The sequence below is a fragment of the Chelonia mydas genome, chromosome 16 (genome assembly GCF_015237465.2).
Source record: "Chelonia mydas isolate rCheMyd1 chromosome 16, rCheMyd1.pri.v2, whole genome shotgun sequence".
Lineage (NCBI taxonomy): Eukaryota > Metazoa > Chordata > Testudines > Cheloniidae > Chelonia > Chelonia mydas.
In genome coordinates this window covers 5,482,549-5,506,236 of record NC_057857.1, presented here as the reverse complement: position 1 = coordinate 5,506,236, position 23,688 = coordinate 5,482,549, and the positions used below count along the sequence as shown (strand labels likewise).

Genomic DNA, 23,688 nt, shown 5'->3' with positions numbered 1-23,688 from the left:
TCCATGGGGATGCATCATGCGTGTGCACTTGCATGGGTGTCTGCCTGCGTGCGTATGTCTGCACGTGTGTGTGCATGCGTGTGCATACGGTGTCTGTGCATGCTCGTGTGTCTGCCTGTGTGGGGGGTGTATGCATGCCGCTGTGCATGGGTGGGTGGGTGTGCACGTGCTCCTGAGATCCCTGATACTACAAACCGGGACACACATAACTGTGCATAGGGGAGGGGTCCCATTGGAGTCCATGGGGCTAGCGGGCTGCTCATTGTTAAGCGTCTCCATAAGGCCTTGCAACGACCTATGTTAGACTCGGCCTTTGCGGGAGACATCGCCCTCCACTGGTGTGCGGGGGTGACCCTCTGTTGGCAGGGTACGTTAGGCACGCTCCCTGGGTGAATGTGGAGGTGTGAGGTGTGGGGGTGTGTTTTTGTGTAAGCGTGTTTTTGCGTGTGATGCCCTCTGGCCCCCTCTCCTGTGAATGTGTCGGGTGTCTGCTGCCGGTGAGCGAGTGCATGTGTGGGGGAGGCGAAGCCCACCAGTAACTTCGGGCTGTGGTCACGGGAGGATTATGCATGTGGACCCCGCAGTCCAGAATGGGTGTGAACGCGCCAGGCACGCTCTGCCGGTGAATGGGTGGGGGCGCCCCCTGCTGCGCCGAGTGTTGTTTGTGGTGCTCTCCGCGGCCTAATCTGTCTCTGGCCTCCTGGGCTGCTCCATAGGTGGCATCTTGCAGTGCGCCTGGTTCCCCGGGGTGCTGCTGGTTTTAGTCCTGTTACCCGCCTTCCACACACACACCTGGCGCCTCCCTGGTTTCCCTTTTATTGCTGAAAATGATTTACTGCAGCTAGAACGGGAAGAGCCAGGCATATGCCAGGGCGCAACTCCCACAGCGTTTTCCGTCTCCTGCATAAAAGGTATCTTTTGTGTCCCTCACCTGGGGTCCCGCCTGGGGGCTTTGTCAGGTGTGGGAGGGCATGGTCAGGGCCTCTGATTCTGTGACGGGGGTGCCTGTGGTGGATGATGTGGAGGGGGACCCTCGATTGGTGAGCGGCATGTTTGGTAAATCTTTGCGTGACGCCCTCTCGTGCGTGTGCACGTGTGTGCTGGGGAAGGTGCTGTGCCCTCTGTTGGGGAATGAGTTTGCAGGGCACCCTCTCTCGGGTTGTTTGTGCCCAGGGAACATCCCAGTCTCGACGGCAGCAGAGACGGTTTATTCCAAAGCTATTTAGCTCTAGGGACAATCCCCAGCGAATTGTTTCCAGGGTCTGGATGCGAGTTCTGAGCCTGGCAAACCTCGGGTGTTTGGCAAGATGAGAGCTGTGGCTGGTGGCCCTGTGTCAGCGCCTCCCTGTGCGCCGCAGGCTGGACAGCAGAGACGAGGGGGCCTCTAGGGCCCCCCATTTCTCATCCCTTTCCGCCCCCACCTCCAGGCCCTGTCTGTAGTCTCCCGGCCCTCCTGTCATTGGCCAACGGGGGTCAGAGAGTAACACACCGAGTGTGTGTGTGTTAATCTCCAGCAAGCCACCCTCCCTGGCTGTACCCAGAGCTCCTCCCTGCCCAGGGGTGTGCCAAACATTCACTGTCTCCACTTTCCCTCCAATCTAAAGGTTGTGGGTTCCACTCCTGCACCAGGGCTTGGGTTCCCTGCAGAGCAGCACCAGGGCAGGCAGCTGGCGCAGGTGCCAGCCTTTAGATGAGATGTTGCTCCGCTCTGCCAGTGGGTGTCTGGGGAGACAGTCGAGATCCCAGACACTGTCACGGCGGGCATCAAAGGCCAGGGTGTGTAAAGCCCCTGGGGACCCCTCGGGTAGGCAGAGCCATGAGGTCAGGTCAGTTCTGTATGAGAAATCCAGACTCGAGTGATGATTTCCTGCTCCCCAGGCCTCCGTCAGTGCTGAGTCAGGCCATGGAGATGGCACAGGGCATTACCCAGGACCACAGCTTGTCAGGGCGTGGCCCTGTCAGCACCCACCAGTACAAGCAGCTCCGCCTCAGTTTCCCATCCAAAGGGCCACGGTTTCTGGAAGGCAAAAACGACTGAATCCACTCGTCTCCACCAGCTCAGCGCTTGGAACAGGGCTATGTCCCAGCCCGGGGGAAGAAGCTGGTCGAGGCAAGCACAGAGAGGCTCCTTCAGTGCAAGGAGGGCTTGGCCTGGTGGCGGTGGCAGTGAGCAGGTCGCTGGTCCCCAAAACGCCTGCTCCTGGCCATAGAGGAGGGGGCTCTGTAGCACCCCCTGGAGATGGGCCATGGAATTGCACTGGCACTCAGAGCAGGATCAGGGCAGTGCTGTGGCAGGGAAGTCAGGGGAGTATGGACATGCCAGCTGGGCTGGAATCCAGCAACAGCCACAATCCCAGGACATAGGAGCAGGAAAAGCCCACAGACAGTCCAGCCACCTAACACCTTCCACTGTACCCCCTCCCCAGCACAGGACTAATGGCTCCCGTTCCCCTCTCCCATCGGGGGGACACCGGTTTGCTGTCCCACCTCTTCCCCCTGCCCCATTTACCTGCTTTTCATGGCTGCTTTCCATTGCAAACTCTTGTCTCCCCGCTGAGGCCGTGGTGCCAGGGGGTGCAGCAGGCCCTGCCCGCATCCTCCTTCTGGGGCTGCTGGAGAGACACAGATGCTCAATGCTTTTACAGCCACAGGGATTCGCCCTGAGATCTGGAACTCACCCTCGGCCAAGCCAGCCTGCTCACGGAGTGCAGAGACCCTGGCAGCCATGGGCAGTGCCCAGCTTGAGGCAGGGCCGAGCTCTGATGCTCAGGGCCTCTGCCCTGTGACTGCAGGTGGCTACTGGGAGGCCCTGACCATTTCCTTCAGAACAGAGCCTCCCTCCACGCTGGGCCATAGCCCTGAGAACTGGAGCTCTGGAGGGTCTGCAGTGAGGGAGGATGGGGGCGTCAAAGGAGCAGAAAAGGGAAGGCAGTGCAGCCTAGCGGTTAGCAGGCTGGACAGGGGCTCAGGGGACCCAGGGTCTATTGCCAGCTCTGCCACTGACCTTCTGGGTGACCTTGGGCAAGTCGCTTCCCCTTTCTGTGCATTAGTTCTTCTTGCCACCCTTTGTCTCTTGAGGCTGTAAGCTTTTGGGGCAGGGACTGTGTCAGTGCAGCTCCCTGAGCTCAGCTGAGACCTCCAGGAGCTCTGGTAGTAACAATACAAAGGGAGGTGGTAAAGCCAGCTGGGATCACTTTGGAAATGCACAACCCCCCAGCAAAGAGAGGAGACAGGAGAGATTCCTTCTTGGCCCACACTGGGGCCTGACAGGGCCCCGGGCTCGGAGACTGCTGGTGCCAGGTGAGGAGTACGACACTGAGTGTTCCCGGGGCCTGAGTGTTACCTGCACAGGGGAGCACGTCCCGAGAGTCACCACTTACGACGGCCTGGGCGAGCAGGTGGTCTCCGAGGAGCGTCCCCTGGGGTGTCTGGCCAGAGGGCCTCCTGCCCATCGCAGGGAGGAGGTTAGCCGGGAAGCTTCGGGGGCCTGCAGGGAATCTGGGCGTCAGAGCCCTCCAGGTCCCCTCATGCTCCAACATGCTCAGCCCGCGGCACCTGCCACGCTGTGGGGCCTGCCTGCTGAGCCCTGCCAGCCAATCTGAAAGGCAGAGCAGCGGCAGGCAGGGGTGGCCTCTCCCCGAGGGCATGTCTTCCCTTGTGCATTCAGCGTTAAACCCGGCTCCATGCCCGCAGAGAGCTCTCGTGGGTACCATTGCAGGGTGGAGGCTGACGTTTCCCTTGTGAGACACGCCCAGGGGCACAGCTGTCTTCCGAGGACTCCGGCGCTGCTCCTCGGCGGCCAGGAGCCGGCTACAGCCCTGGCCAGTCCTGCCCAGGGACGAGAGCAGACACAGCAAAGCCGCGGTCATTCTGTTAGCCGCTTTGGGGCAGAGCCACAACTGGTGTGAAGTGTCATAGCGCCATTAGCTTGCGGGGGGCGGGGGGGAGCGGGGTGCAGGCAGAGCTTTGCATCTCAGGGCACTAGTTCAAGGCCTTTGTGTTGTTTGATTTGCAGGCAATGCCCGGGCGTTAGCAGGCCAGCGAGTGCACTGAGCTTCTCTGGAGGCCTCGGCTGGCTTGGGTTCCCCAGCACCCAGCCCCACCCGCCACTCCAAAGAGAGCCCTTGGCATTGGAGCCAGCTCCACAGCTGGGCCCACGGTGGGGGCAGCCGAGAGGCCCATGCTGCCGTGGGTGTCCTGGGGGGAGCTCCTGCTGACTGAGCCAGGGGCTGGGAACAGCATGCTGCAGTCACATGCCGAGGGCTGCGTCAGCTCCAGGGTGTGCCGGGGGACTGGCTCCGGGGCAGGAGTGCAAAAGTTTATTGCATGCCTAAGGCTGAGCACAACCTCGCCCTCGGTTCCTAGCTGCCTCCCTGCCCCCCACCCCGTCCCCCAAGCTGTGTGGCTCTGGCTCCCCTGCAGGCCAGGGAGCTGCCCGGCGAAGGAGTGCAGGGGCAGGGGGAAGTCGCTCGGCGTGGAGGGCACTCACCTTGTTTGTGGCTTTGGCCTCTGCAGCCCTCGGAGCTGTTGGCTCCCCAATGGAGCCCTGAGCTGCGGATGCCCTAAGCTCTCCAGGACAGGGGGGTGCCCGTAGCTCGGCCTCTGCTGGCCTGAGGCTGCCGGCCTGGGTTTCCTCCACTCTAGGGAGCGGCTGAGCTGAAGGGACATGGGCACAGCACGCAGACCGGGTGAGCCCTGCCAAGCCGGGTGCCCGAGAGGGAGGACTGTTGCCAGCTGTTTGAGAGACAAGAAGGAGACACCAGGAAGGCCCTGTGCGGGGCGTATTTGAAAGGGGTTTTACCTCCTGCAATTTCTCTGCCCTGGTGTGGTGCCCGGGGGCTGCTGGGACTAGCTGGGGCAGGGCCTGTTGGCCCCCTGTGGACTGCGGAGAATTTTTTGCCGCCTGTGATTCCATATGAGCCCTCCCGCGCATGGCACAGATGTTGTCTGACCGACCTCTCGCAGCAGGCTGGCCCGCGGTCCCTCCGGGCTGGGCTCACTCAGTAACCAGTGTCAGTAGCTCCAGCAGCCTGGGAAGCGTGAGCCCATTTCCCAGGGGAGGGAGACACTGAACTCCAGCCCCTCCCTGCATGGCAAGGGGGCTGGGGGGAGGAGTTATTTCTGTGCCACTCGCTGTCAGCTAATGTCACTAGTGCTCTTGTGGCTTTTCCCTAGGTCACCTGCACAGACACTCACAGTCAAATATGCACAGGGATGCACCCACACGCATGCACACCACTCGCCTGTATACACACATTGTACACACACACACCCACCACCCACAGGGATGCACCCACATGCATGCACACCACTCACCTGTACACACATATTGTACACACACGCACCCACACACGCACAGGGATGCACCCACACACATGCACACCATTCGCCTGTACACACACATTGTACACACACGCACCCACCACCCACGGGGATGCACCCATACGCATGCACACCACTCGCCTGTACACACACATTGTACACACACACGCACAGGGATGCACATGTACTCAGTGTTACGCTGAGAGGTCCTGGTGACTACACTGATCTCTCGGAGATGGGGGGTGACGCACCGGTCAGGTAACTCAGGCTGAGTTGACCAGAAGCCCCCACCCAGGAGAAGAGGGGGATACGCCCTGCCCAGGAGTTTGGCTGAGTGAGGGGCGGGGGGCCTGGCTGTCTTTGTGTGAAGGAAGGCTGAACACCCAGAAACTGTGAAGAGGCAGAACAGAGAGCAGGGCAGAGGCAAAGAGGAGGGAGGCCAAGCAGCAGCTGGTAAGCACAGGGTGACCTGAGACAGAGAGCGAGAGCTTTAGGGTCTGGTGGCTAACGAGGCTGCTAAGACACTGCTCCTTTTGTTCTGGGTTCCTCCTGTGTCTGGAGAAGCAGGGCCTTGTGCCTTCCTTGTCACCGTTCATCAGAGAAATACCCGCCTGGCACCAATTTCTGCTCCCCGGGAACAGGCCCAGGCCCCCACACGTTGACTAGCTGCTTGGGTTGAAAAAGGGGCAATGTTGCCCACCCCTGCATGCATGCCCAGAGAAGAGCACACACGCAAACACACACACACGCACAGCAATGCATGCAGATGCCCACTGGTGCACAGGGATACACACAGAGGGTTGCGTGCACACACATACACACATGGGGGGTGCCCCCTGCACCTGGCCAGATATTGCTGGTACCTCCGGGAAGAGCGGTCTGCTCGGCGCCCCAGGTTTGGCTGAGCTCTTCTCCCCGCTGGGCTAAAGTGCAGTTTGCCTGGGGAGGCTCTTTGCATCCAGCGCCCGCTGCTTTGGGTGCCCAGGGTCCCTGGGAAATGGGGCAGCCTGGTGAAAGGGAGGCAAAAAGGAGGGGTTGGTGTGTCGAGTGGGGGTTTTCTGTTCACCCTGTTTACACAATGGAGCTAGGAAAGGTCTCACTCCGCTCCCTGGCCCTGGGGGATTCAGCAGTGACCCCACAGCAGTCACTGGAGGCATCGGGAGAGAGCGGCGTCTCGCCCCAGGGGCTGAGCATGCACTGGTTTCCCTGGGACCCGAATCCTGCATGGCTGTGTGCTCGTGTCTCTCAGTGAGGCCCGGCTGAACTAGGCCTCTGGCAGCTGGCCAGCAGCCAGAACGGCCCCCCCATGACAAGAAGCCAAGCTGCCCCAGGACTCTCGTCTCTCTGCCCTGGCACCAGCAAGTCTTACGCTGTCTGTGCCGAGCGGGCCTTCCTGGCTGGGCATGTCCCTGAACTGGCCTTGGGTCTCGGGGCCAGGGCTTTGGAGGATGGAGCAGAACCCCGGGGATGGTTAATGGACAAGTGTCAGACACCAGCTGCTTATGCCCCAAAGTCCCCTTCCCCACCGGGCACCTGAGCCAAGCCCCCACCCCTGCTGCTTCCAGCGTTGCATCAGGCCTGTGGGGTCTCAGGTTCCTGGCCTGACCTGTTCCCACTGTGTGTGTGTGTGGAGGGGTGCGGGGGGTGCTGCCCATACCCACCTTGGAGGGGCCGGCAGCTTGAGTCTCCTGGCTTGGCTGTCTGGAGCAGGACAGGGAAGGGTCTCTCCTGGGGGAGGAAGCATGGCAGCTCTCTTAGCGCCAGGCTGTAAAACCACCTCAGGTGGGACGGGGACAGAGATGCAACTAACCCCAGGGGCATGTAAGGGCAGAGCAAAGGGGGCACAGGTGCTGATGCTCTGCCCTCCTGCCATGGCATGGGGTGTGATCCTTCAGCCATGCTTCGGCTCTGACCCTGGAACTGGCAGCAGGCTCCCGTGGTCTGTGCCCTCTTGGTGGTGCTCAGAGGATCCCCTCATGTCTCTCGTCTGCCCCATCTCCTCCCCTGGTTCCCACCTGCTGGTCCCCATGGAAGAGATCCCAGCCAGAGCACCTGCAGTAGCTGCCCAGCCCCAAGCCGTACCTGGGCGTGGCAGCGGGTTTTGCGCTGCTCTTAATCTCCCAGGGTTTACTGGCCCTTCTGCTCAGCGGGAGAGGGGCTCTCGGGGGCCTGGCAGGGGAAGGTTTGAAAGACTCCCCTGCGTTGCCTCTGCCCCTTCCTGGCTCCTGAGGGAATTCCGGAGTCTCGCTGGGAGCGGAGGCTGTGGCAGGCTGCCCACGCCCTGGGGAGGGATGATGGCACCTGAGGGAGCAGGCAACACACAAGAACTCCTTCAAATCCAGGCTCAGGGAACAGTGCTGGAGAACTTCGCTTCAGTCTAGACCCACCAGCTCTGGAAAGGTGTGGGCTCAGCTTGGCTGGCGGGCAAGCCAAGTTTGGGTGTAGGAAAGAGGGGCAGAGGGGGTGGCACAGTGTGATGGGGGTGTCACTGTGGAGGCTGCGGTGAACATGGCCGGGTAGGGCCGGGTCTTGGCACAGGCAGGGGCAGGGTCATAGTGGTAGTGCTGAGTAGGGTAGAGGGGCCGAGGGGGGTGGTGGTGGCGATGCCAAGAGAGGTAAAAGGGCACCAGGGTGGTGGAGGGTCTAGCCAAGGCGGGGGTGTTTTTGGGGTGACAGTGTTGGGGATAACGGGGGCCTGCCCAAGGGGCACCATGTGGCTGTGACAGCGAGATCTCACCTGCTGACATCGCTGTACTCGTCCCTGGGCGTGCGTTTGGTGACTGGCCGGCTGACACAGCGCCCCGCACTGGTGAGGGCGCTGACGGTGCAGGTGTAGGCCGTGTTGGCCCTGAGCCTGCGGGCCGTGTAGGAGCGCGCCGTGCCCAGGTACACCACTTCCCCATTCAGGCACAGCTCATAGTTAAAGAAGCGTCCCAGGGGCGCTTTGGGCACGTCCCACGTCACAAAGATCTCACTGCGCCCCAGCACTAGAAGGGTTAACCCCTCCGGGGCATGGCCCCTCAGGGACATGGTCTTGGTGAGCAGGGTGGCCTTCCCTCCCTGGACTTTGCTGGTGCATGCGCAGACACTGAGCCGGTAGCTCGTGGAAGGGGCCAAGCCTCCCACAACACAGCTGAGTTCTGGGGTGGAGCCCACCAGGGCCTCCCCCCTGTACACTGTGTAGTGTTTGATGGGGCCGTTGGGCTCGGCCGGAGGGGCCCAGCTCAATTTTAACTGGGTGGCCGTACGACCTGTCACGTGGAAGTCCAAGGGGCAACTGGGCACTGGCTCTTCTCTGGGCAGCACCGTAGCATCGCTGTACGGCCCCCGGTCGCCCCTCGCCTCAAGGCAGAGCTGAAAGTGGTATTCCTGGCGTGGCACGCTGCCTGCGAAGGCATAGCTGAGCGCTGGCCCCCAGTACAGCAGGGCATCCCCATCATAGAGCCTGCAGACACAGCGGGAGATAACAGAACCACTCAGCAGAAGTGAACGTGGTGTCTTCTCAGGTCAGCCAAGGCTAGACCCAAAGACATGCTAGCCCAGCAGACAGAGGGCCAGATTCTGCTCTTAGCCACACCGGTCGGGGTAGCTCTATGGGCTTCAGAGAGTTACTCTGGATTTACACCAGTGTGACCGAGAGCCAGATCTGGCACAAAGGATCCATCCTATATGGCAGTGGGCCACAATCAACCGTGATGGGAACGGAAGTGGACAGTGACGGCAGGGGCATGGTTCTGGTCTCACTGGCATGGGTGTAAATCAGGAGTAACTCTGCTGAGGTCAGTGAGAGGAGAACCAGGCTTTCAGTGTAAATGGGTTGTAAATAGCGCAGGAGGCAAAGTGGTACAACTTGCACCCCACTGGAGACCATGGAGTCAGGGGGTCACATTCAGTTGTATAACCCAAGTGTGACATTACACTCCATATTCTTTGTGAAAATATGCTTACGATATGGATGTGACATAACTGAGATATACTTCATGCAAGATGACTCATGTAAGATATTATTGGAAAGGTTACGATTTACTGAATTTGTATGCATGTATCATTTCTGCATCTAAAGTTAGGAATATGGACTATGTAACAATTACAACTGGGTGTGTATTAGGAAGACACCCACCAGATGACTGGCCATCAGATTTGATGAGCCATCTGGAAGAAACAAGATTGAAGATACTAATCTCTCTCCCTCCCGGGAGGCGTCCTGGGACGTAACTGTGACACTACTAGGTCATGTGGTCTTGTCACCTGATCCAAAACATTGTCTTGGTCTTCTTGTAACTTTCCACTAAAAGGGAAGGTGGGTCAAGTTTGGGAAATAAAGGATTCCTGCCTTATGTAAATCTTATTTAAGGGTGAGGAGGAAGGCAAATGACACTCTCCTCCATCGCTTACCCAAGAATCATAAAATATCAGGGTTGGAAGAGACCTCAGGAGGTCATCTAGTCCAACCCCCTGCTCAAAGCAGGACCAATCCCCAATTTTTGCCCCAGATCCCTAAATGGTTATGAACTCATAACCCTGGGGTTAGCAGGCCAATGCTCAAACCACTGAGCTATCTCTCCCTCCATGAAGGAGGACTGCTGAAAGTATCTGGAGGAACAAAGGACCTAACCTGAAGGGAAGGGCACGGGAGAGTCCAGACTGAGACGGGGGCCAGTCTGTAAGAAGAAATGACTGGAACTCTGAGCTACAGAAACTCTGCATCCTGCCTAATTCAACATTTAGGGGGAGAAATTACATTCTGTAACCTGTTTCTTTAGTGAATCAAGCTTAGTTTGCATGTTTTGATTTTATTTGCTCAGTAATCTCCTTTGCTCTGTTTGTTATCTCTTATAATCATTTAATAGCTACTCTTTCTAGTTAATAAACTTGTTTTCTGTTTATTCTGAAACCCAGTTTATGCAATTCATAATGTGGGGGGGGGCACGTAAGAGGCTGTGCATACCTTCCTCCACATTGAGGGAGGAGGCGGATTTCATAATATACCTTTGGTTCTGCACTCCAAGAGAGGGGGACACCTGAGTGTTGGGGCAAGTCCCTTAAGCTGATTCTTCCCAGAGCTGATCTCAGTGTCTGCGTCATTCTGCAGTTGGGGGTGGCCCTTCCTGCGTGGGTGCTAGAGGAGGCTTAAGAGCCTGGCTCAACAAGGCAGGTTAAAGGGGGCCCAGGCTGGCAGAACAGGAGGGCTCAGTGGTATCTCAGCACATCAGGTGGCATCTTAAAGGGGGGGCAACAAGTCACACCAAGCATCACTCCATTGAAGTCTTACTAGTGTAAACGCAATGGAAGCGTCAAATCAGGCCCATAGACCCGGCAGAATAAATTACCCTAGATCTACAGAGCCACACCTGACAACAGGTCTTGTCTCTAGGGGGTTGTGTAGAGGACAGCCCTAGGGTCATGGTGAGCTCCCCTCCTTCCCATTACACTTTTTATCCCTGCACCCAAGGTCAAAGTCACCCCGCTCTGCTCAGTGCATTCCTAGAGGATACTGGACTCTCATGCTATCACCTGTAATTGACCTCAAGGCTGCTCTGAGGCCTGAAACTTTCCCAGGCCACCTGGATGGAACCAGAATCCAGAACTTTGGCTTCCGGGGGTGGGGGTTTCGGGAGGCGCCGGAGCTTGGCCAGGGTGCCAGTCACTTCCTCTAGCAGCTCTTGTCCTGCTGTCTCTGAGGCAGCCACTTCCTGTGGAGAGAAAATGCTGCCTTCACTGGTACGGGCAGCACCTTGCACCAGTGTGGACAGTAACGCACAAGTAGAGCTGGACACAAAATGGAAGGTTTCCATAGAAATTTTTTTTTTAACAGAAATTTCAATACCAAAATATTTTGATTTGGAAATGATGCAGTATTGCCTCATGGGAGTTATACTTCAGGGACCTCATACTTTCATTCTCCTTTACAGGCTGAGCCCATTGATCGGACTACATCTCCCATAATGCAACAAGGTCCCCTACTTGGAAGGGGGTGATGCATTATGGGAGTCCCTTGCTGAGGGGCATTATGGGAGATGCAGTGCAGGCAGGGAGTCCAGCCCATTGAGGAGAATAGAAATGTGAGGCAACTGAACTGCAAGTCCCATCAGGCCTTGTGACAGTCTTTCCAAATAAAAATATTTTAGGTTTCTTAATAAAAAATCAGAATTCTCCAGGAAAAGGAGCCACTTCTTACGAGACAATTTTGTTTAGTAGAAAACCCAATTTTCTGTCAAAAAAGAGTTTTGATGGAAAATGTTTGACCACCCCCCCCACACACAAACTTCCTGGACTTGACTGAAGGAATAGAGCTTGGAGGGGAGTTCAAGGGGGTTGTCGGCTGGCATGGGGGAGGGGCAGTATTGTTTGTGTTTGGACAGCACCTAGCACATTCAGGGTACTCTGGTAAACAAGCGATTCATATTAAGAATTGTTTGATGATACAGTGGGACAGATCTGACCTTGGTGTAAATCTGAAGTGACTCCAGGGACTTGATTCTTATCTCTGTTTCCCCGGTGTAAATCTGGAGTAACTCCAGCCAAGTCAATATAGTGACAGTGCTGAGATCTGAAACTGGTGCTCTTGATTTTATGGCTAAGATCAGAATGTGGCCCAGCCTGAGCCGCTGCCCCCTATCGGCTGGTAGCAGTGTACCTGCAGGAGGTGTTCCAGCTCTGGGTGCTCTCTTAGTTTCATCACTCCCTTGGGCTGGCTGGCGAGCACATGCATGGTCCTAGAAAACATGAATGGCTCCTGTTATGGGTCGTGTCCAGCAGGGGGCGGGGGCCAGCCCCATAGATCTGGTGGACAAGTGAAGAGAGAGGGCTCAGCTATGGGCCGAGCCAAAGAATAAACCAGAACGGAGAAGGACCATTCACCCTGCGCCCACAGGTCACGCAGGGAGGCGCTGCAGGCTCCGGTGGATGAAATGGGGGAGGCTCACATAAGCGATGGGTGAGTGAGGGCTGAGCGATGCTCCCATCCACCAGCTGGATTCCAGCCCCCCAGTGCCTGGGCCATGGTGCACCGAAATCAGCTCCCATGGCCTTGCTTGTGTGAGTCCTGTGTCATGGGCTCCCACTGGCTGCTGTGTGTGAGCTCTGCGCCAGGCGCTCCCAGTGCCCTCTTGTGAGCTATGTGCCATCCACTCCCAGTGCCCTGTTGTGAGCTCTGCGCCAGGCACTCCCAGTGCCCTCTTGTGAGCTCTGCGCCAGGCGCTCCCAGTGCCCTCTTGTGAGCTCTGCGCCAGGCGCTCCCAGTGCCCTCTTGTGAGCTCTGCGCCAGGCGCTCCCAGTGCCCTCTTGTGAGCTCTGCGCCAGGCGCTCCCAGTGCCCTCTTGTGAGCTCTGCGCCAGGCGCTCCCAGTGCCCTCTTGTGAGCTCTGGGCCATCCACTCCCAGTGCCCTCTTGTGAGCTCTGCGCCAGGCGCTCCCAGTGCCCTCTTGTGAGCTCTGCGCCAGGCACTCCCAGTGCCCTCTTGTGAGCTCTGCGCCAGGCGCTCCCAGTGCCCTCTTGTGAGCTCTGCGCCAGGCGCTCCCAGTGCCCTCTTGTGAGCTCTGGGCCATCTACTCCCAGTGCCCTCTTGTGAGCTCTGCGCCAGGCGCTCCCAGTGCCCTGTTGTGAGCTCTGCGCCAGGCGCTCCCAGTGCCCTCTTGTGAGCTCTGCGCCAGGCACTCCCAGTGCCCTCTTGTGAGCTCTGCGCCAGGCGCTCCCAGTGCCCTCTTGTGAGCTCTGCGCCAGGCGCTCCCAGTGCCCTCTTGTGAGCTCTGCGCCAGGCGCTCCCAGTGCCCTGTTGTGAGCTCTGCGCCAGGCGCTCCCAGTGCCCTCTTGTGAGCTCTGGGCCATCCGCTCCCAGTGCCCTCTTGTGAGCTCTGCGCCAGGCGCTCCCAGTGCCCTGTTGTGAGCTCTGCGCCAGGCGCTCCCAGTGCCCTCTTGTGAGCTCTGCGCCAGGCGCTCCCAGTGCCCTCTTGTGAGCTCTGCGCCAGGCGCTCCCAGTGCCCTCTTGTGAGCTCTGCGCCATAGCTTTGTCCTGCCCCTGCCGTTTCTAAGTGATGAGTTCAGACGTCCCTCCGCCCTGCTCTCCTGGGCACCCCTTACAGTGTGCGGGGAAGCGTCACCCACATGGCAGCAAACCAGGAGGACTCCTGCTCCTCGGCACAAAGCAGGTGGCCCAGCGTATCCAGAGCCCGGGGGAAGGCAGGGCTCTGCAGCACGTGGTCATGCCCCTCCTTGTTGGCAGCCAGGCAGCTGAGAGCAAAGCAGGCGTTCCGGCTCCCTCCTGCCTCCGCGCTGGCCATCATGGACACCAGGGCATGGATCTGGAAAGGAAACGCCTCACCTAGTGCCTGGTCCTCGGGCAGCGGCTGTTGGGGGCAGCGCCAGCCCCTTCCCATGGCTGCCCCTGCGTTGGGTTCCCAGTGGTTGTCCAGCTGGACAGCGTGAGCACGGCTTGACGCGGTGCCACGCCATTACTGGCTGCCTCGTCGTCTCCTAATGTCCAGGGGGGCTGGGCCGGGCCAGGGTGGAGCAGTGCCCAGAACAAACCCAGGCTGCTACTGAAAATGAGTGTTGGGGAAGGTGCTGTTTGTTTGTGCCCAGAGCAGGCAGCTGCAGGGCAACCTGCCCCCTTGATACTCTGCTGCTGTGCCCAGCTGGAGCCGGCCCGGAAGGGGGGCGCTAGCTAACCTCACGCAGTCCGGCCGGAGACTGCCAGCCAGCAAAGCCGGTTTCCTCAGCAGTTTTGGGAGTGGAGGCGCATCTCCGCTTCCCCCCACCCAATGCATGACCAAAGGACAAGGGCATGAGGGGAACCACTACTGACCTGGGGGCTTCCCAGCAGTTCAGAGGGGAGAGGCTTCCATTCCCAGTCCCCTGTGCTGTGCCCTGGGGGCAGGACCCTGTAACCGCTCTGCATGCTGCTCTCTCAGGACAAGGGCCACGGCCACGAACACTGGGCCTGGGCCCTTACTTTCAGGATAAGTGGCACCCGCGCTGTCCCTGCTGAATGTGTGTGAGCTGGAAATGCCCCATGCAGAGCCTCTGGGGCCGCACGGGGAAACCCTCCCAAATCTTCTTGTTGGAAACAATCCCCCTTTCAGTGCATGTGTTGTATAGGCCGAGTTGTCCAGTGGTTAGAACAGGGGCTGGGCATCCTGAGCTCTGACACCGACTCTCTGGGTGACCTTGGGTGCAGCACTCCCCTGCCCTGTGCCTCAGTTTCCCCAGCTGTAAAACGGGGCTAATGATACTGCCCCACCTCACCAGGAGTTGTGGGGCTAAGGAATGCCTGTGAAGTGCTCTGAAATCCTCCAGGGAAGGGCACTGGGGATAAGCAGGGGTTATTGTTATACTGGCTGCAGACCCAGCCTGGTGCTGCTGGGGGAGCCAAGTCTGGCGCAGAGCTGGGGCTGTGGATTTGGGAGGGACACTGAATGCCCTGTTACTCTCTGGGGCCCCTTCTGGTTGATTTAAGGAGCAGCTCTGAAGGGCTGCAGAGGGGAGGATCCCTGGGACTCCAAGTCCATCCCCTGCTGCTGCTAGGGTTGCCAACTTTCTAATCGCACAAAACCAAACACCCCTGCCCCGCCCCTTCCCCGAGGCCCCACCCCTTCACCTGCCCCTTCTCTGAGGCCCCCACCCCCGCTCGCTCCATCCCCCCTTCCTTCGTTGCTCCCTCTCCCCCACCCTCACTCACTTTCACCAGGCTGGGGCAGGGGGTTGGGGTGGGGGTGGGGGTAAGGGCTCCAGCTGGGGGTGCAGGCTCTGGGGTGGGGCCAGAGATGAGGGATGTGGGGTGCAGGAGGGGAATCAGGTCTGGGGCAGGAGGTTGGGGTCTTGGGACCTGCGGGGTGAGGGCTCCGCCAGGGGGTTGGGGTGCAGGAGGGGACTCTGGGCTGGGACGGAGTTGGATGTGGGAGGGGGTTTGGGGTGTGGGGTTCCGGAAGCGCTTATCGCGGCTCCCAGGAAGTGCCAGCCAGATCCCTGCAGCCCCATGGTGCATGGGCGGCCAGGGAGGCTCCGCGCGCTGCCCTCGAGCCTGCAGGTGCTGTCCCCGCAGCTCCCATTGGTCGCAGTTCCTGGCCAATGGGAGCTGCGGAGCTGGCACTAGGGGCAAGGGCAGCGCGCGGAACCTCCCTGGCCGCCCATGCACCATGGGGCTGCAGGGATCTGGCTGGCACTTCCTGGGAGCCGCACGGAGCTAGGGCAGGCAGGGAGCCTGCCTTAGCCCTGGGCCCCCGCAGATGGACTTTCAACGGCCGACCGGAGCCGCCAGGGTCCCTTTTCGACCGGGCGTTCCAGTCGAAAACCGGAGGCCGGGCAACCCTAGCTGCTGGGTCTGTACTGCGCAGAGCAGAGGTGGCTGCTATCGGTGTGACGGACAGGTGTCAACCGTGCCCCTTGCTGCTGTGGTGGCATCTCTGTGCTGTTTCTACCATGGACAGGGCTTGGGATAGGGACTCTGGGCCTGCTCCTGGCCCCCCAGCATTCTTGACAATCCCCCCTCCCCTCCCCGGATGCTGGGGGAGCAGGTCTCCCTTCCGCCAACCCCGCTTGCCTCTCCTCTTACCATGCTGGGGACTTCAGGGAGGGCAAAGAGCTGCCGCAGGCCGAGGTCCGTGTCACACAGGCGCCCCAGCGCGAAGGCAGCGTTCATGCTGCAGCCTGGAATCCCAGCAGGAAGAAACTCATCAGGAGCCAGAGGCTCAGAAGTGCTGGGCTCTCATGCGGCCCCCAGGACCGTGGAGGGCGGGGGCGGGACAGTTCTGCTCTGCATGGTTGGGGGTCCCCTACGGGTTGCCTGGTGGAGAACTGGCTGCCTATGCCACTGGTGATGGGAGTGTGGCCTGGAGTTCTGGGCCTGGGTTCCCCTACCTACTCCAGCCAGGGGCTTTTGGAGGAGACGGTCTTAAACCTAGGAGACCATGGGCTGATTAGCCCTGCTAGAGCCAAGGAACTTCTGACTCCCGGCCACCCTGAAGGGGACAGAGACTGCTGAGGACCTGACCAAGTCATAACAAAGACTTGACAAACGCCAAATTAGTGAAAAGAACAGGAGGACTTGTGGCACCTTAGAGACTAACCAATTTATTTGAGCATAAGCTTTCGTGAGCTACAGCTCACTTCAAATTAGTGGTGGTGTCAGGGACAAACCAGGTTGGTGTAGAGCCCCCTCTCACCACAAGGGGGTGCTAACAGACAAAGCCCCCCGTATTACAGGGGGTTGCTGTATTAGGGGGATTTTACCACTTCCCCTTCAGCATGGAGCCAACTCCGCTGTCAGGGGCAGGGCAACCGTCTAGGTCTGCTGCAGAAGATACTTCCTAGGCTCTGGCATTAACTTCCTGCCCAGGTCTCAGTCAAGTGCAGGGTGGACCCGCTGCTTCTCCAGCCCCGGCCACTTCTCACTCCTCCCCTTACAAATCCCTGGGCCCGAGGGACCCGAGATGGGGAAATGTTGCCATGGGGCAACTACTTTCTGCTTCTGCATGGGCAGGGACCAACCCTTGCAGAGAGGTGCGCCTGAGCCTGGAGTGAGCAGCTCAGACTTCTGGTTTCCGGCTGTCTTGGGGGTTTTGAGGAGTTTTGTAAAACCTATTCTGAAAAACTGTATCTCAGCCAGGCAGATCCCAGAGACCCCAAGACAAACAGACAGACCCTCAGATAGTGCTACAGACAGATGGGACAGGTGGTGATAGAGAGAACGAGAGATCTTCTCCTTCTCTGTAGATTGTCCCCTTTCCTCCAGGAGGCTCCCCTGCTTTGGCCCATCCATACTATAGACTATCAAGGTTGGAAGGCACCTCAGGAGGTCATCTAGTCCAACCCCCTGCTCAAAAGCAGGGCCAATCCCCAATTTTTGCCCCAGATCCCTAAATGGCCCCCTTAAGGATTGAACTCACAACTGTGGGTTTAGCAGGCCAATGCTCAAACCACTGAGCTATCCCTCCCTCATACAATCTGCTATGTTCTCATTGATCCTTTCTCCACCCCCTTTCTGGTCCCCCATGAGCCCTCCCAACCCCTACCTCCACCCCAGGCACCGAGCCCTGGCTCATCCCAACCCACCTGCTTCCTCTGCTCTCAGGGAGGCGATCAGCTGTCTCAGGAGGTGCTGGGAGCGAGGGTGGCCCAGCAGTTTCACGCGGCCCTCCTGGGAGCCAGCGATTCGGGCCAGCCCCAGGGCAGCGTTGCTTGCCGTGCCTTCGTCAGCTGAGCCCAGCAGCCCTCTGAGCTTCTCAACAATCTCGTCAGCTTTCTGGGCTTGGAGCAGCCATTGCCGGCTGGGACCTGTTTCCGCCTCGGGGAGAAAATGGGTGAAAAGATGGGAATCAGGGGAATACCTGATAGCCACAAATGGCAGGTCGGGGTGTGTGCACTCAGGAGGTGGGTGCGGGGTAGGGGGGGAGGTTATCTGGGGCACAGCCTTCCCTTCCCTACTGCAGCTGTCATAGCCTAATGGATACAGCACTAGGCTAGGGCTTGGGGGACCTAGGTTCTACTCCTGACTCTGGCACAAACTGTGACCTTGGGCAAGTCACTTCCTTGATCTGTGTCTCAGTTTCCCCTCTTGTACAATGGGGAGAATGATCCTGACCTCCTGCGTAAAGCACTTTGAGATCTACAGATGAGAAGCGCCGTGTAAGAGCTGGGTTTTGTGAAAGCAGGAGGGAAGTGAATCCTGTGCACCAGGCTGTATGACTGCCCCTCACGGCTCTCCCCCTCTGAGTGCCAAGGTGCTGCCCCTGCCCTGTCTCCTGGAGCTCAGGCTGCTCTACAAGCCAGTGGTGGGATTGCAAAAGCCAGCCCTGTTCCCTGCAGGCTGGTGCAGCCCATGCCCCATGGGCATTAAAGTAGAGGTGGCTGGCACAGGTGAGGCCTTAGCCAGTCCAGCTGCTCTGGGAGGAGGGGCTGCCTGCACTAATCTCAGCCAGCTGAATCCCTGAACGGGCTGGGCATGGGACTGTTAATGGACGGGAGCCTCATGCAATGGGATGCTCCAGGGAGGGATTCCACCTACAGAAACCTTGGAGCCCCCTGGGATACACCTACTGCCTAGGGAAAGAGCGTTCCTTACCAGGGAGCCCAGGGTGCCTGCCGCATTCATCACAGCCTCTGGGTCGTCCCAGGTCAGCATGGCGCTCAAGCTATCCAGGAGACCCTCGGAGCCCGAGCCACCTCCTGCCAGTGCCACCAGGCGTGCCGCCCCGCTCTCATTCTCGGCGATGGTGCCCAGGATGTAGGCGACGTTGCTGCACAGCCTGGTACAGGAGAGAGCCAGTCAGGTCTTGGGGCTGTTTCCTGTCCCACGCACCTGGCAGAGAGCCAGGGGTGCTGCGAGCCTGGAGCAGAGTCTCCAGTTGCAAGCTGCAGCCTGCCCCCAGCACAGCGACTTGGGTTTGCAGGTTTGGGTTTTATTTGATCTGGTTGGAGGCTTTTAAGCAAATTGGCATATTTGAGGAACGTGTGTGCGTGTTATACCGCGTTCAGCCAAACTCAGGCCCACCGGAGCCCTGCGCTGCCAGCCGGCACTGGGGGCGTTAGGCCCCAGCAGCCCCCTCTAGCTACAGTTCCCAACGTCCCCGAAGTGGTAAATCCGGCGTATTTTGGGTCCATTCCTTAGCTGGGCCTTGTGGAGTTAGGACTAGAGGCAGAAGCGCCAGGTGGTGATGAAAGGCGACAGCACCAGGTTCCTAGGGAGTGTGAGTGAGTGTGTGTGTGTGTCTGTGTGTGTGTGGGCTGCGGAAGAACTGGACTGAAACTGAGCAACGCAGCTCAAAATCAGGGCGGAGGAGAGAGAAGGGCAGCTAGGGCCTGATCCTGCAGGGTGCCCTGAGTGGTGCTGAGCACCTGCAATTCCCATTCACTTTCGCTGGAGTGGGGTGCTGGCAGGAAGCGCTGAGCGACCGGTTGATGCTGGTTGCTGTGGAGTAGGGCAGGGAAACCCAGCCTGGAGGGTACAGTCGTGGTGCAGTGCTGAATGCCGGGCTCCCCCGCGCTGAGTTACAGCCGTTACCATGGCTTGCTCCTGAACTTTGGACCTTCTGCAGCAGGCTGATGGGTTCCCGAAACTACAGGAAAGAGGTGCCAGGGATTCAGCAAGACCGAGACCGTTCCTAGCCCAACATGGCACCCTCTGCACAGCCTACCCTCACGTGCGCCATACAGATGAGCTCACGCCCGGCATGCAAGCGTAGAATTGCATGCCTCATGAAATGCCCCTGACAGCAGCGGTGCCAGGGCGGCATGCCAGCACGAAAAGAGGTGCCAGGGCAGAGCTCCGGCACAAATGAAGCTCGTTACCCTCACACGGTGACTCCTAGCAGGGAAGGCAGGAGGGGGACAGGAAGCCCATCAGAACCATATACCCATCTCAGCTGCCCACTTATCCTGAAGGATCCCAGCCAGCAGGAGTCTGCAGATTGTATAAACTATAGGGCAGCCCGTCCAAACAGGGTGGAGGAAGGAGACAGGCAGTGACAGGAAGGGAAGGAGGAAGAGCAATGAAATTCTTCTACCTGTGACGTTTCAGTACCTGACCATTTCTGGACCCTCCTTGGGAGGCAGGGACAGCTTACTTAGACCGGCCGAACTGTGGGGCAGAGCCTGTCTGTCGTCTGGGTCTGTACAGCACCTAGCACTGGGGGGTCTTGATCCATGAGTGGGGGTCCTAGTGCTACCGCAGTACAAATACTGTACATAAATAATACTAAGCACTGGAGATCATGAGAAAGACCCATGTTCGGGAGAGCGGGGCACCTTCTTGGGGGGCAGGATCTGTGGAGGATTGGTGCAAATTCTTACCAGGTGCCTACCGGGCACTCCTGCAGTAGGGCAGTGCCCCAGTGGGGTGAGTGCAGCCCCCGCTCTGCAGGCAGAGCCACCTCTGGGCACCGACCCGGGCAGGGCGCGTAGGCTTGTCTACACTACGGGGGCTTCAGTCGACCTAGCCGTGTCGATGCTGGAGGTCAAGTCGGCATAGCGACAGCACTCCGGAGTGAGTGACATTTTTACCGCACACCAGGCCTGTATTGTGCAGCGTGATGGACTGGCCCGTTTGGGAAAACATCCCCCTTCCACTGTAAAGACAGGCAGGAGCTGGGCTCCTTGTTCGTTACGCCCCAGCAGTGCACTCAGAACAGGGATGGGGAGGACGCTGCTCAGGGATAAATAATGCCCAGAATCGCATGGGGATTTTAGCCTCAAAACAGTTTGATTTTTGCATTAATAAAACCCATATGGGGCCAAGTTGAGCTCTGTTGTAAGCGGGTGTAACCCACACTGTCTTCAGGGGGAGCTGCCCCTGCTTACGCCAGGGCTGCATTGGAGCCGGCGATGGGTTAGAAAGTAGCTATTTTGTCGCTGCCTAAGCCAACTGGTACATGGGGCAGGCTGCCCCACATGGGGTGCTGGGGTGCTGCCCCACGTGGTACCTGGGTGCGCTGCAAGAGCCCAGTGGGGTATGGCCCCGCTGCGCTCCAGCTCCCACACAGGCTGCTGCAGGGTCAGGCACGGAGATCAGAGCTCATTAGCCTCGGTGCCAGCATGGTGCCCAGCGTTTCCATGCCTCCAGCCTGGAGTCATTATTGTGCCTGTCCCGTGGCTGGCCTGGCCTCTGCAGAAATGGCCGGCAGCAGCCTCCAGGAAGGTGAAGGCCGCTAGGTTTAATGCCGTTACCTGACGGGCAGTGATCAGCCGTGGGGAGGGGGAGCTGAGGGCGTTTCCAGCCCGGCTGGGAAGAACAGAACAGAAAGCTCAGGGAGAATCCAGCTAGTGCAGAGCCAGGCGCTGAGGGTGCCACCCTGCAAGGGCAGCAGCTGCGCCAAACAACTGAGCAGCGGGGCACAAGGGAGACTAGGGTTCGACAGCTGTTGCGGGACTGCCTGGAGACTGAAACTCAGGCCAGGCCGTGGCTCCGAGAGGCCCAGCCCTAACCAAGTGGCTGGGGTCTGATCCCCTCTTGGTTTGAATGGCAGCGCCACACCCGGGAACGGTGCCTGCCAAGCTCAGAGCCTCTTTGCCTTCCTTTGTAGCTGTGCACCGGCTGTAACAGCCTAACCCTAATGGGAGCCATTTATCTTCCCAGGGCCTGTTAAGGGTGTTGGCAACAACCCTGCAAGAGCAAACACCAGAGCGGGAGCCGCCCATTGTCCAGTCTCTGTAGGACACAGGGTCTGGGGATTAGAGCACAGGAGAGTGAGGCCCAGATCCTAGGCTTCATTTAGGGGCTGATCCAAAGCTCAGGGAGATCAAGGGGAAACTTTCCTTTGATTCCTATGGGCTTTGGGTGAGGGGCTCAAGCGTAGGCTTGACTGTGTTCAGTGAACAGGGCAACGGTTCAATGTCCTCTGTTTAACCGCTCACCCCTGTGTCTTCCACTCCACATCCTCTGTCCCGCCCAGTGCAAGTACCAACATGCTCTCCACACACTGGCGGGTCTGTGGGTTTACTCTAAATTTACACTCCAGTAACTACACACGTCTGTGGAGAGCCAGTCCCCCTGCCTTATTCACTATGGACCCCATGCTGCTGGTAACGATGGTTAGTGTTTTCTTCTTAAAGCCCCAGCTCCTGGAGTAGGTGAGACTGGCAACTGTCATGTGGGAGGGGAAAAAAGTCTGTTAGTGGTCGCAGAGAGGAGCTTGAAAACGTAGCAAACCCCAGCAGGTCAATAAACAGAGCCCAACTGTATTATCTTTAAAGTCCCCTGGATTTAAAGCAATCTCATGAGCTGAATGAGGCAGAGGGCCTGTCGAAAATAGCATGGGCCCATCTGGTTAAAGACTGAACTGAAATGTAGACACAGCAGGGGCAGGGTTAAAGTCACCGGGACAAACTGATCCTCGGCATTTCCTGATGTTTTAGTGCTTCGCTCTGCCACCTTCATCCCTTTATGGACTTTTTGTGGGTGGAATTTTCCTGTTTTATTTTTTAAAGGAAAATGATAAAACAATGAATTCCCATCACATGCCGGAGAGAATCATAGAACCATAGGGTTAGAAGGGACCACAAGGATCATCTAATCTAAACCCCACAGAGCCAAAGACCACTGTGTCCTGCACTGGATGGTCCCTCGGTCAGGGCATCTGAACTGCCCGGCCTCAGTCAATGCATCTATTCATAGACCGCATGGAATGAGGCAGGGTGGATCTGGCTGTGCCAGGCTAGGAGGGTCCAGTCTGGGTCCATCTCTAGTTAGAAGCAGCCGCCATAGAAGTGGATGGTGTGAGAGAGCAGGGGAGTCATAGATAAGCACACCATGTCACACGGGTATCCCCACTACGCCGTACATGGGGAATAGTCCCACACTCACTCACCTCACTTCGGGAGAAGCCAGGAGTCTACAAAGAGCCCCCAGATACTCTTCGCACTCAGCATCTCCCAAGAAAACCTCCAGCATGCCTTCTTTGTCCTTGTGAAGATCAGCCACAAGGCCTTGGACAGCCTGCAACACCTGCTGGGGGTCTGGGGAAAGCAGCAGGGGGAAGGGGCTGCACATCTCAGCAGCGTCCTCAGTAGGGCAGACCAGGAGCAAACTTCCCAAGAAGCCTCCTCCCTTCCGCCTGCCAGTATCTACAGGAGCCACCAGAGATGTCTAGTCAGGCAGCTGCAAAGATTCATCCAGACAGGTGGCTGAAAGGACAGAACGGCTACCAGGAGCTCCAGTGATCTGCCTCCTTGGAAAAGACATGGGAGCAAACATGGCCAAGAGAGCGGTCACTCCCAACTCCTTTCTTCCAGATCTCGCTCCAGCTCACTGCAGTCTCCAGAGGAAAAGATAAACCTGCCCTGGCACCTCCGTTGGGTAGGAAACACCAAGCGGAGGTTCAGCAACCCCACAGCCACTTGCCCCCAGGTCTGTTCTTTCCCCTGCCCCTTCCCCCAGCTGTTTCTCTCTTTAGCACTAGGAGGGTCAGGAAGCAGCAGTCACAGAGTCACAACCAGGAAAGGGAAAGTGCAAACCCAGGAGTTTGCATCGTGTTAAGTTTTTCCTAGTGCCTTGCCTGCTCCTTGCTCCTTTCAGCCTGGCTCCCTGCAGCCAATGCCCTAGTGTCAGTGTGTGTACACATCTCATGGACTGTGGCATTCCGGGGGAGAGGGGCCTTCCCCATCGCAGAAGATTGATGTCCCATGCCGCCAATCAAAGGGAAGCCCTGCCTGGGGCGGGAAGGCCCTTAGCTACTCCAGTTAGTTACTGTAGTTGTCAGTTGCTTTGTTGTCATGCCACATTTAAAGGGGAATACCCCTGTAACAATGGGCACAAAACCACTGTAAACCAATTCTGGCCTGCAGATGAAAATATACATAAAGGAAATAATGTATAAAGAGGGATCCAATATTTCCTGCTATAAAAGTCAACCTTCCCACTGAAAGCAGGAAAGAATT

At 58.3% G+C, this 23,688-nt stretch overlaps 1 protein-coding gene across 1 annotated transcript; it reads right to left on the bottom strand.

Moving 5' to 3' along the window:
* Nucleotides 1-49: 49 nt before the first annotated feature.
* Nucleotides 50-23,583, bottom strand: LOC102945288. The gene is made up of 15 exons (XM_037879712.2): nt 22,620-23,583; nt 18,380-18,563; nt 17,371-17,602; nt 15,872-15,966; nt 13,426-13,622; nt 11,960-12,038; nt 10,837-11,015; nt 8,060-8,767; nt 7,405-7,623; nt 6,984-7,050; nt 6,186-6,329; nt 4,490-4,734; nt 3,711-3,828; nt 2,510-3,147; nt 50-2,017 (listed from the first exon to the last, which is right to left on the bottom strand). Exons 1-11 carry the CDS (start codon nt 22,799-22,801, stop codon nt 6,246-6,248), a joined length of 2,226 nt encoding a protein of 741 aa, XP_037735640.2. The 5' UTR covers nt 22,802-23,583; the 3' UTR covers nt 50-2,017; nt 2,510-3,147; nt 3,711-3,828; nt 4,490-4,734; nt 6,186-6,245.
* Nucleotides 23,584-23,688: the final 105 nt, after the last annotated feature.

What these genes read in the sequence shown, in the direction of transcription:
- LOC102945288 (XM_037879712.2), bottom strand. Translation starts at nt 22,801, where the DNA reads ATGTGCAGCCCCTTCCCCCTGCTGCTTTCCCCAGACCCCCAGCAGGTG. An exon ending in AGCCTTGAGGTCAATTACAG is followed by an intron (nt 8,768 to 10,836) that starts GTGATAGCATGA and finishes CTGTGTCTGCAG; the next exon opens with GCTCTATGATGGGGATGCCC. An exon ending in AAGCTGCCGGCCCCTCCAAG is followed by an intron (nt 6,330 to 6,983) that starts GTGGGTATGGGC and finishes CCCTTTCACCAG; the next exon opens with GCTGCCCCATTTCCCAGGGA.